At 37.6% G+C, this 13616-nt stretch overlaps 1 protein-coding gene across 2 annotated transcripts in view; it reads left to right on the top strand.

Moving 5' to 3' along the window:
* Nucleotides 1-13616, top strand: part of LOC128701527 (ubiquitin carboxyl-terminal hydrolase 24) — a gene marked incomplete at its 3' end in the record, with an annotated part of 118348 nt that overhangs the window by 84927 nt on the left and 19805 nt on the right. For both annotated transcript variants that reach the window (XM_070101633.1, XM_070101632.1), the window contains 2 exon segments: nucleotides 5549-5696; nucleotides 9515-9749. In XM_070101633.1, the coding sequence (XP_069957734.1) occupies nucleotides 5549-5696; nucleotides 9515-9749 (383 nt within the window).

Raw genomic sequence — 13616 nt, 5'->3', positions numbered from 1 at the left:
TACTTTTATGCATACAGTAAAGGACTAGAATGAACAAAGGATATCAGATTTTTAAAATATTTATTTTACTACATCAGTGGGTCACTTACAGATATTTAACTCTACTGTGTAACCTGGACCCAAAGGCACAAATGAACACCACTGATACTATATTTACTGAGACACTAAGACAAGAACTGGTACCATAATGGTTTTTAACTAATAATAATAACAACCATAACTCACTTGCTAATACATCAGTCAGTCCAGCTTGAAAGTATTGAGTGGTGATGAAAGTTTTTTCTTTGTTTTAGGGTTTTACTTTCCTTTTGGGTCACCCTGCCTCAGTGGGAAACGGCTGACGTGTTAAAAAAAATTAATAGTCTATCCAATTCTCTTGTCTTCCTTGTAATTTCTAAATTTATTGTTACAACCACTTAGACAGAGCCGGCCTTAGGAGGTGTGGGGCCCACTTGGGAACAGTTTTAGTGAGCCCCATATGTGCAAAGCACTCAAACTGTGCTCTTAAAAAATGCATGAGAGTTTATAGACCAAACAGACGTAAGCTTCATTTTAATATAAAATTGCATACATGTAAGCCTACAAGTTTTTTTTTTTTTCGACAAATCGGCCGTCTCCCACTGAGGCAAACAAAATTTGTATATCACTGCTGAAAAGTACATAGTCACAATACCACTTGCTTCAGTGACTGGGAAATGATTTATTAAAAATATTAATTTATTTTTGTTCAGAAAAAAAAAATCAGAATTTAAGTGCACTGTTGGAAACAAATTATCTTTTTTGGACTTCTAAAAATCACTGAACATTCATAAACTATAAGTGGCACTATAAGTTTTCAATGTCCAATGTCGGGTATAATCACCACCCCATCGGGCAACTTCGCCACCGCTTTCGGGGAAATTCGCCAACATATTATATCCAAAGCCTCTTTTTTTTTTTACTTCATGTTGTGTGTACTTGACACGCTCAGAGTAGATTATGCTCTAGCACCAGCCCTGCACTTAGAGACCATATATATATATGCTATAAGCAATCAGTTATTTTCTTATTAGTCTGAAATGCTCTGCACACTAAGGGGCTTTCTGCATACACTCCTCAATGTCGCCCATCTCTGTACAAACATTGTATCATGCTGAAATAAATAATCTGAATCTGAATGACTTTCATCGTCGCCTCTCATCAGTTCCTCTCATTCCTCATATTTGACGCAGCATGATAGTTTGTGGCCAACATGAGCACTGGATTGCTCTAGGATGTTAGTGCTAGGTAGGACAGTCTTAGCTTCAATGCCTGGCAGCACTTGCCTCAACATTATCAGTAATAATTGGAGCTGCCTTTTCCTTCTTCAGATCAGGCCTGGTTACCTCTCTTTTCTCATATTTCCAAAGTTCATTAAATCAAAATCTGTTAAATTGAGGTCCATTAAATCAGGAATTTATTGCATTATTGAAATATAAGCTCTAAATTCCGGTGGGTTATACAGCAATGTGTTTATTTATTTATTTTTTTTTTCAACAAGTCGGCCGTCTCCCACCGAGGCAGGGTGACCCAAAAAAGAAAATCCCCAAAAAGAAAATACTTTCATCATCATTCAACACTTTCACCACACTCACACATTTTCACTGTTTTTGCAGAGGTGCTCAGAATACAACAGTTTAGAAGCATATACATATAAAGATACACAACATATCCCTCCAAACTGCCAATATCCCAAACCCCTCCTTTAAAGTGCAGGCATTGTACTTCCCATTTCCAGGACTCAAGTCCGACTATATGAAAATAACCGGTTTCCCTGAATCCCTTCACTAAATATTACCCTGCTCACACTCCAACAGATCGTCAGGTCCCAAGTACCATTCGTCTCCATTCACTCCTATCTAACACGCTCACACACGCTTGCTGAAAGTCCAAGCCCATAGCCCACAAAACCTCCTTTACCCCCTCTCTCCAACCCTTTCGAGGGTGACCCCTACCTCGCCTTCCTTCCCCTATAGATTTATATGCTTTCCATGTCATTCTACTTTGATCCATTCTCTCTAAATGACCAAACCACCTCAACAACCCCTCTTCTGCCCTCTGACTAATACTTTTATTAACTCCACACCTTTTCCTAATTTCCACACTCCGAATTTTCTGCATAATATTTACACCACACATTGCCCTTATTATTATTATTATTATTATTATTATTATTATCACAGGAAACAGTAAGCCCATAGGGGTCTTATAGCACCTGGGGAATGGGAGGTAATCAGGTTTGATCCAAAAAAGAGGGTAGAGTCAAATCCTTGGATCAACAGCCCTTCACAAACATCAGGTTGCCTCTTTTGAAGGAAATGTTTCTGTTTACTGTTAGTTTTTCTGTCTCTTGGCAGAAATCCTTTGTTTCAGTCTTTCAAAAAACTTGTAGAATGTTAAATTTGACTTATCCTAATACCAATTATTACACCCAGCAGCATTAAAAGTAATAACCATCACAGAAGTTTAAAAAAGTAAGTCTCTCATATATGAGCAGTACGAATAAAGTGTGATGAACACCATACATAATAACCCACATGGGGATGGAAACTCAGAAGATTGACCAGAATGTTTTGAAGGGGATCGAATCAATCTTCTGAGTTTGTCTCCATGTGGGTTATTATTCAGCATTAGCAGCACATTTAACCCTTAACCCTTTGGGGGTTTCGGACGTACGTACTAGTACGTCTTACGACCCAGGGTTTTTGACATACTAGTACGCCTAAATTCTAGCGCCCTCAAATCTAGTGAGAGGAAGCTGGTAGGCCTACATATGTAAGAATGGGTCTATGTGGTCAGTGTGCACAGCATAAAAAAAAATCCTGCAGCACACAGTTCGTAATGAGAAAAAAAAAACTTTGACCGTGTTTTTGGATTAAAACAGCGACTTTGCACTGTATTTTCGTATGGTATTTATTATTGTATTCTAGTTTTCTTGGTCTCATTTTATAGAATGGAAGACATATTACAGAAATTGAGATGATTTTGACTGGTTTTACAATGAAAAGTACCTTGAAATTGAGCTCAAAGTATCAGAAATGTTCGATTTTTACCAAAGCTCAAAAGTAAACAAATCATGCCAGGCGTCCAATACACATCAACTGGTGAGTCTAATATTCTTTCACAAGTGCGCTGATATTATTTATACCATTTCTACACTAATGCAGTAGTCTTCATAACAGTATATTTTTTTTGTAAGAATAAAAATTCAAAGTGGAAAGCCAAAGAAATATAAGAGGGGCCTGGGGATGTGACTAATGAACAGAGAACTTGTTATTTTAGTGCCAGGAATGTCTTTCTTGTTTATTCTGGACCCTATTTGGAAATTTGTGTGAAATTGGCAAAATTGCTAAATTCTGACCACTTTATTGGGTAGTTGAAATCGGTAAATGGGTGGTTTCTTGTACTACTCATTCGATAGAAAAAATGGAATTCTAGCGAAATAGTTATGATTTTTGTCGGGTAGTACACTGGAATTGGCCAAAAATAGGGCTCAAAATGGGCAAAATCGCTGCTGCGTAAACATCGTCGAGACTGCTAACTTTGCGAGAGCATAAATCTGTAAGTTTTCCATCAAATTTCATACTTTTGGTGTCATTATGATCGGGAAAAGATTCTCTTTGTTTTCATAAGAAAAAATAATTTTTTTTCATTTTTCTTTTTTTAAATTTGGCCGACCCTGAGAACAAGTCTCTGAGAGGACCTGTCGACCCGCAAAGGGTTAAACTGTCCAAACGTTGATCTACATTTTTTCAACATTTGAAAGTATGTAAAAAAATGTAGATATTATTTTTGTTTTTTTACATTTGAAAACGTGTAAAAAACTTTGATCTGTTTTTTTTGTTATATTTGAAAATATGTAAAAAAAGTAGATCTACTTTTGGAGCACTACGCATGTGAACATAGATCTGTTTGGACAGTTTAAGGGTTAAGTGGTTGTTAATGCAGCTTTACATCCAATATGGTCAACTCAGTACCCACAAAGTTACATAAAAACTCTCAATACCTTCAAGGTATGAATGTTTTGCTCCCATTTGTGCTTGCTGGCACATAAAGTAAAAAGGCTTTCTTGACCTTTGTATCTTTTTCTGCAAGAGAGTTAATCAAGGCTTAGAAAACAGACCCTCTCACCATAAGAGTTCCAAAGGGTGACTTGCATTTTCTCTAATCCCTGTGGGTTACAGCACAGTCCAAGTTGCAATCTCCAGAGTGATATTACAAAAGATAGCTGACCATTTGTGGTATTGGTCAGAATTGGTTGGCCTCTTCCTGTTTAATGACAATGTCATCAATTACTGATCAAGGTCATGTCATATGCTGATGGCAGTGAAAACCCTCTAAAGTGAGTGAATGTGTACCTGAATTCATTGCAGGACAAATCAGTCACTGACTTAATGACCATGAGCACTAGGTCTCTCCTCACCAAACTCAAGTCTTCTAAAAGGCTTCTTGCAAATCCCTGCATTGCAATGGGATGAGAATAAGAATTATCAAGCCATTCAGGCAGTGGTAAATATGCTGGCAGTTCTAAATAACCATGTCATGCACAACATTTTATAGGTTAAGGATGAAGAACAGCTTCAGCTTGTTCTGTAGCTGAGTGTTGACCTGCATAACAGTGCCCTCACTCCCTCAAGCAGACCCTGCAAGGAAATACTGAGGGCAACTGTGAGTGACTGGTCAGTGATGGGTCCTCACTGATATTTCCTGTAACCTTAATAAGGTGCTGTGATTAATAAAATTAATTATCCTTTAATTAAAATATTAACTTTAAATTACCATACACTACTTTTACAAGTTTCAAACACTTATAATCATGATATTTAACAATAAGCAGCTGCCAACATATATTTTAATGTCAGGAGGAACCAATGCAAGTCATAATATTAAATGAAGAATATTTTAGCATTGTCTGATGTCCTTGTTATATACTAAAACTTCAAGGACCTTAAGCAACCCTGATTATCCAGTATTCAAATACAATTTTACAATATTTTTGAACCAAACAAACTTATTAAGCAGCTCAGACCAAATATTTTTTAAAACAGTTTCCACTTAAAAAATAAGGGCCACCTTAGTGTATGCATACAATATATGCTAACATATGAAAGGTTTGAGGGGAAACTTATTTTGGTCAAGCTTAATTTTTTTTAGGTGGGCAACACACACTGAAAGGAAGGGTAGGAATGGTGCAGTTCAGGTCATTAGAATGGTGATGTTTGGGCACTTCTGGTAAGACATCTATTGAATAAACAATGATGAATGTGTTTCCTTTGGGTCATCCTGCCTTGGTGGTAATCAGTTAATGCAGTAAGAAAAAAAAAGGTACATTCACATGCTCTTTTCATATGTAGGCTAGTGCTGGTCTAACCTCTGATATGCCATTTTTTTTTTTTTTTTTTTTTCCAATAAATATGTAGCTGTTCATACAACTTCTTTAACATGTAAGCTTTGAAGTGATTTTATAAATACTGGACTGTAGATTTTTATATATACTGCTATTTTCTTAAACTGTGTTAATTCTTTTTAGCGAATCCACTCCCAGAAGATCGGCTAAGATATTGGAATGCCTACATGCTGGTTTATGATAGTATGGATGAGAGAATTGCAACCCCAAAAACACCAAAAACTCCAAAGGTGGGAGTTACCTCCCGATCTTTCAGAGCCTCGACCAGCAGGTGAGTAACTTTTCTTAATTTTGATTTAAGAGTCATAGGAATATCACAACCAATAACACTGGCCAACAGTGGTTTCAGTTCATGTTTAGAAACACATTTCTGATTAATTTTGTGATGCTGAATTAAAATCTGAACAGAGTTTTAATTCAACAAGTACAGTTTCTGTGAAATAAAATCCCATGGTGAACGATTTCACAAAGAATCATAGAGATGGGATAAGAATAACCTGAGGATCAGCTTGATAGCTGATTTCTGCTGGACACTGGTAAGGGTGAGTGATACAGAACACAAGCAAAAGAGCCTGAATATTATATTGTAAATATGTTCATATGTCTGTAAATTTCTGTTATTTTTACTGTGCATAAATAGTGTGTATATACAGCAGGCATAATAAATATGCAGGTGAATAAACAGATCACACAGAAAATAAGACCTCTCACCATAAACTATTGTTTTAGAAATAAAATATTGGAATATGCATGTGTTTCTCACCTAAACTGGCATTTCGTAGGATTACTCTTCCTCTTGATGCACTCCTTGAGACTACCTTATGGAGTCAGTACCTTCCCACACCTTATTGGCACTCGAGATTTTAGGGTTAGAGGATACTTCAGTACCACGAAGCTTACATTTAGTAAGGCTCCAGATGTGCCCTATTGGATTTAAGTTCCTTGGGGTTCCAGACTGGCCATTAAAATATGTTAAATCACAAGCGTTTAGCGAGTTCTTTATCTTTGGCAGTATGGGAAGGGGTACTGTCTTCCACACAAAAGTTACCCTGGCACTTCTCGAAACTGTCTGGCAAAAAATCTTATGATGCCTACTGTATAATGAATGTATGTTAAGAAAAATTAGTTTTTGTCATTGCATAATCACACTTAATATGTAATAATATAATACCTCTGATTGCTGGGTAGCATATATGTGGTTCTTCAACCCTAAATAGTCAAAATATTGTTCATAAGATTTAAAAAAAACTTAAGTGATAGAGGCTAAAGCTCAGATTTATAATCAGCATCAAAGTTAGTTTAAAACAACCAATTTAGTTTCTGAACTGGATTAAAAGTTAAAATTTGTTGGCTAGTGAAATCAGTGAAATTTAGCCTACACAGAGCAATCCTGGTAAAATATTGAGAGAGAACAGTACTGACCAGACATGCTACACAGTAGGTGAGTGAATCATCCTGGCTATAGTTCTGATGCCAAGTCTTGTTTTAATATTTCAGATAACTGCAAGATCGGTGATGTACTTTAATGATGCTTTCTTGATGCCTCCTCACTGAAGTTTTTTATCAGCTTTTTATTAGAAACCCATTTTCTGACATTCTTTACTTTGTCATACATTTGTATTATTACACTGGTCTGCATTTGGAATGTTTTTAATTTTTATTCATGGATGTGATCTTACATGTTCTTGGGCTGCTGATTTTAAATATCTAAACCATTTTGCTCTATCACGTAAGGATTTTGAATAAAATACAGATTAATGATGATAAAAAATGTGAATTTTTAATAAATTGTTAATTCATTAAAATTAGGCAAGTAATCATGGAAAAGCACATTCTGTTAGTTTTAAGAATGTATGAATTCAAAATCAACATGAATCAAATCAAATGATATTGTTAAAAAAATATGCTCCTAATGGTTAGCCTTCATATTGAATCAAAGGAAGGAGGACCGCTTTGATTGTCACTTGTGCTGTGCATCAAGACCATTATGTTTCAATGACCAGCAGTAATCCACCATCAAGCTGACATTCCATTTGCCCTGGTATCGAGTTTCCATAGTGGAAATATCCTGATGGAACTGCTCTCCTTGTTCTTCACTGTAGTCCCTACAATTGTTGGGAAAACAGTCAAGATGTGAGTGCAAAAAGTGCATCTTCACACTCATTCTAGACCCACGTTGTTTGAAGCTTGAAATCAGGTCTTGGATCATTTTTTTATATTTTGGGGAGCGGGATCATTTTTTCATATTTGAGGGAGCGCCTGTTTCCCAGGAAGTTGTGGACAGTCTGTATGAATGAAAATCAGGCATTCACCTCAACACCTGCTAATGCTTCATCATTATGTTTGTCCTTCATCAATTCCTGAATCTGAGGGCCAACAAAGATTCCTGCTTTTAGCTTGCCTTCACTAATACGAGGAAACTTTGACTCCAGGTACTTGAAAGCAGTTCCATTCTTGTTCAAGGCCTTCACAAAATTTTTCATAAGCCCTAATTTGATGGGGAGTGGTGGCAGCAGAATTTTCTTGGGGTCAACTAGTGGCACAGTTTCCACGCTGTGATTTCTGGGTAAGAAGCTGGTTCTTGGTGGCCAGTCTTTTTGTCCATAGTGCTGGCTGTCTGCCCAGTCTTTTTGTCCATAGTGCTGGCTGTCTGCCCAGTCTTTTTGTCCATAGTGTGGGCTGTCTGCCCTGCTATCCCAAAGACACAGAAAACAAGGATACTTGGTGTATCCACCTTGAAGTCCTAGTAGGAGAGCAATAACTTTTAAATCACCACAAATGAGAAAATTGTGATTCTGGTACTTGATTGCAGATATTAGTGTCTTCAGTGGTAACAGCTGCAGCTGTGCCAACTGGCATAGCTGCAGCTGTGTTGCCATTGTAGAGAAGTACAGCCTTTAAACTTATTTTAGGAGAATCAGTAAAGAGTCTCCATTCATCTGCTTTGCATGACATCATCATGTGTTCAATAAGGCCAGAAATATTTGAACAGAAAACTAAAGATTTCTCTTTGTCAAAGAACTGAGTGAATTCTGCTTCACGATGATGGTACCAAGTGAATGTTGTTTTAGGAGCTAGAAGCCTGTGTTCCTTCAGTCTAGATCCAAGTAACTGTGCACTTTCTTTTGGAAGATTAGGTCTCTCACCAAGTCATTGAGCTCAACTTGGTTGAAGGGTTTAGGATCGTCATTTGTTGATGGTTCGTGGTCCACCTCCTTAGAATCACTGGTATCAAACTCTGATGAAATTTTCCATATCTGAGGTGACACAGGTACAGGAATATCTTCAGAGTGTGGAACAGGCCTTATTGCTGAAGCAATATTTGGGTATATTATGTGATCTTTAGTCTTCTTGTTGAATCCAGTTACTTCAGTCATACAAAGGTAGCAGTCATCATGGTGGTTCATCTGCTCCTGCCATACCATTGGTACTCCAATTTAAGTTTTCCAGCTGACCACATTTGGAGCTTACTGATGCAACTCTTGCAAGCTTTGTGTACTGCAAATGGTTTGTCCTGGTCTCCAAATTTGCAGCCAAAATAAGCAAAGTAGCAGCGCTTCAATAAAGGAGTAATGTTGCTCCGGGAATTTGAAGGGGCGAATTGCCCGCATACATATCAAAACATGTCTGGTGAATTCATGCAGCCCCTAGAAATATTAATAATCTGAAAATAAAGAAAAATATAATAGGTTTGACATTTAAGTCAGTATAAGGTAAACATTTTAATTGGTAATATACCACTTTCTCATTTACTTATGTTTAAGAAAAGAGAAAAGTAACATTTCTGTATAACTTGACAATCTGATGTGATAGAGATGAATAAAAAACACAGTGAATCACTATTTTCCATATATATATATACCGAAAAAGATACCATAGAGTTAATAAAAAAAATCATGCAGACCAATGTTATTCACTGACACTGTCATGCACTCATACTTCTGAAACATTCTTCGAAATGCCCAGGCAACAAATGTTTGGAGCACTGCTGGTGGCCGTGACTGTAAACACACATTTTTATTGTTTTGAGTACCTGCGTACATGTGTGTGTGTGTATATTGTATATAATTTATTTTTTCTAACCGGCAGTGCAAGAAAAAGTTTGCCACTTGGAGGTGGGAGCAATGAAAGAAGAGCCCGCACAAGCTTATGCGAGTTGAGTCAGCTACTGCAACAGGGAGAGAAACAAGGGATGTTCCGTGAGCACATGCCTCCTCGTATTCTGTCTGCCATTACACACGAAAACCTCACGTTTTTTAAGAATCGTGATGTTTTCTCTGTGGACTATTACTTTTTCGTGCATCAACTCTGCTCAGCTAATTTGGTAAAGGAATTACTTTGTTCGGTCATGCTTTTTGTTTCAAGTTTCTCAGTATTTTCTTTTATACATTGATTTATCTTTCTTTCAACGTTCCAGCCATGTCCCACTGAGGTGGGGTGGCCCACATGGAAAAACAAAAGTTTCTCCTTTTAAATTTAGTAATATATACAGCAGAAGGGGATACTAGCCCCTTGCTCCTGGCATTTTAGTCGCCTCTTACGACACACATGGCTTACGGAGGAAGAATTCTGTTCCACTTCCCCATGGAGATAAGAGGAAATAAACAAGAACAAGAACTAGAAAGAAAATAGAAGAAAACCCAGAGGGGTATGTATATACATATATGCTTGTACATGTATGTGTAGTGTGACCTAAGTGTAAGTAGAAGTAGCAAGATGTACCTGAAATCTTGCATGTTTAAGAGACAGAAAAAAGGACACCAGCAATCCTACCATCATGTAAAACAATTACAGGCTTTCGTTTTACACTCACTTGGCAGGACGGTAGTACCTCCCTGGGTGTTTGCTGTCTACCAACCTACTACCTAAACATTGATTTATATGTTATTAAATTTACATAAGCACAATAATTTTGTGTGTACATACATTATATTGTATTATATTGTAGGTAGTAGGTTGGTAGACAGCAACCACCCAGGGAGGTACTACCGTCCTGCCAAGTGAGTGTAAAATGAAAGCCTGTAATTGTTTTACATGATGGTAGGATTGCTGGTGTCTTTTGTCTGTCTCATAAATATGCAAGATTACAGGTACGTCTTGCTACTTCTACTTACACTTAGGTCACACTACACATACATGTACATGTTTATTTATACACACTCATCTGAGTTTTCTTTGATTTTATCTTAATAGTTCTTGGTCTTATTACTTTTCCTTTTATATCCATGGGGAAATGGAATAAGAATCTTTCCTCCGTAAGCCATGCGTGTTGTAAAAGTCAACTAAAATGCCAGGAACAATGGGCTAGTAACCCCTTTTCCTGTAAAGATTACTAAAAAGAATAAGAAGAAGAAAATTGTCTAAGTGGGAAGTCTGAATGTGCGTGGATGTTGTGCAAATGATAAGAAAGAGATGATTGTGGATGTTATGAATGAGAAGAAACTGGATGTCCTGGCTTTAAGTGAAACAAAGCTGAAGGGGGTGGGAGAGTTTCAATGGAGAGGAATAAATGGGATTAGGTCAGGGGTTTCAAATAGAGTTAGAGCTAAAGAAGGAGTAGCAATAATGTTGAAGGATAAGCTATGGCAGGAAAAGAGGGACTACAAATGCATAAATTCAAGGATTATGTGGAGTAAAATAAAGATTGGATGTGAAAAGTGGGTTATAGTAAGCGTGTATGCACCTGGAGAAGAGAGAAGTGTAGAGGAGAGAGAGAGAGATTCTGGGAAATGTTGAGTGAATGCGTGGGGAGTTTTGAATCAAGTGTGAGAGTAATGGTGGTTGGGGATTTCAATGCTAAAGTGGGTAAAAATGTTATGGAGGGAGTAGTAGGTAAATTTGGGGTGCCAGGGGTAAATGTAAATGGGGAGCCTTTAATTGAGTTATGTGTAGAAAGAAATTTAGTAATAAATAATACATATTTTATGAAAAAGAGGATAAATAAATATACAAGGTATGATGTAGCACGTAATGAAAGTAGTTTGTTAGATTATGTATTGGTGGATAAAAGGTTGATGGGTAGGCTCCAGGATGTACATGTTTATAGAGGGGCAACTGATATATCAGATCATTATTTAGTTGTAGCTACAGTTAGAGTAAGAGGTAGATGGGAAAAGAGGAAGGTGGCAACAACAAGTAAGAGGGAGGTGAAAGTGTATAAACTAAGGGAGGAGGAAGTTCGGGCGAGATATAAGCGACTATTGGCAGAAAGGTGGGCTAGTGCAAAGATGAGTAGTGGGGGGGTTGAAGAGGGTTGGAATAGTTTTAAAAATGCAGTATTAGAATGTGGGGCAGAAGTTTGTGGTTATAGGAGGGTGGGGGCAGGAGGAAAGAGGAGTGATTGGTGGAATGATGAAGTAAAGGGTGTGATAAAAGAGAAAAAGGTAGCTTACGAGAGGTTTTTACAAAGCAGAAGTGTTATAAGAAGAGCAGAGTATATGGAGAGTAAAAGAAAGGTGAAGAGAGTGGTGAGAGAGTGCAAAAGGAGAGCAGATGAAACAGTGGGAGAGGCACTGTCAAGAAATTTTAATGAAAATAAGAAAAAAATTTTGGAGTGAGTTAAACAAGTTAAGAAAGCCTAGGGAAAGTATGGATTTGTCCATTAAAAACAGAGTAGGGGAGTTAGTAGATGGGGAGAGGGAGGTATTAGGTAGATGGCGAGAATATTTTGAGGAACTTTTAAATGTTGAGGAAGAAAGGGAGGCGGTAATTTCATGCACTGGCCAGGGAGGTATACCATCTTTTAGGAGTGAAGAAGAGCAGAATGTAAGTGTGGGGGAGGTACGTGAGGCATTACGTAGAATGAAAGGGGGTAAAGCAGCTGGAACTGATGGGATCATGACAGAAATGTTAAAAGCAGGGGGGGATATAGTGTTGGAGTGGTTGGTACTTTTGTTTAATAAATGTATGAAAGAGGGGAAGGTACCTAGGGATTGGCGGAGAGCATGTATAGTCCCTTTATATAAAGGGAAAGGGGACAAAAGAGATTGTAAAAATTATAGAGGAATAAGGTTACTGAGTATACCAGGAAAAGTATACGGTAGGGTTGTAATTGAAAGAATTAGAGGTAAGACAGAATGTAGAATTGCGGATGAGCAAGGAGGCTTCAGAGTGGGTAGGGGATGTGTAGATCAAGTGTTTACATTGAAGCATATATGTGAACAGTATTTAGATAAAGGTAGGGAAGTTTTTATTGCATTTATGGATTTAGAAAAGGCATATGATAGAGTGGATAGAGGAGCAATGTGACAGATGTTGCAAGTTTATGGAATAGGTGGTAAGTTACTAAATGCTGTAAAGAGCTTTTATGAGGATAGTGAGGCTCAGGTTAGGGTGTGTAGAAGAGAGGGAGAATGCTTCCCGGTAAAAGTAGGTCTTAGACAGGGATGTGTAATGTCACCATGGTTGTTTAATATATTTATAGATGGGGTTGTAAAAGAAGTAAATGCTAGGGTGTTCGAGAGAGGGGTGGGATTAAATTATGGGGAATCAAATTCAAAATGGGAATTGACACAGTTACTTTTTGCTGATGATACTGTGCTTATGGGAGATTCTAAAGAAAAATTGCAAAGGTTAGTGGATGAGTTTGAGAATGTGTGTAAAGGTAGAAAGTTGAAAGTGAACATAGAAAAGAGTAAGGTGATGAGGGTATCAAATGATTTAGATAAAGAAAAATTGGATATCAAATTGGGGAGGAGGAGTATGGAAGAAGTGAATGTTTTCAGATACTTGGGAGTTGACGTGTCGGCGGATGGATTTATGAAGGATGAGGTTAATCATAGAATTGATGAGGGAAAAAAGGTGAGTGGTGCGTTGAGGTATATGTGGAGTCAAAAAACGTTATCTATGGAGGCAAAGAAGGGAATGTATGAAAGTATAATAGTACCAACACTCTTATATGGATGTGAAGCTTGGGTGGTAAATGCAGCAGCGAGGAGACGGTTGGAGGCATTGGAGATGTCCTGTCTAAGGGCAATGTGTGGTGTAAATATTATGCAGAAAATTCGGAGTGTGGAAATTAGGAGAAGGTGTGGAGTTAATAAAAGCATTAGTCAGAGGGCAGAAGAGGGGTTGTTGAGGTGGTTTGGCCATTTAGAGAGAATGGATCAAAGTAGAATGACATGGAAAGCATATAAATCTATAGGAGAAGGAAAGAGGGGTAGGGGTCGTCCTCGAAAGGGTTGGAAAGAGG

This window comes from Cherax quadricarinatus, chromosome 78 (assembly GCF_038502225.1).
Source record: "Cherax quadricarinatus isolate ZL_2023a chromosome 78, ASM3850222v1, whole genome shotgun sequence".
Classification (NCBI taxonomy): Eukaryota; Metazoa; Arthropoda; class Malacostraca; order Decapoda; family Parastacidae; genus Cherax; species Cherax quadricarinatus.
This window is presented reverse-complemented; position numbering and strand designations above follow the sequence as displayed.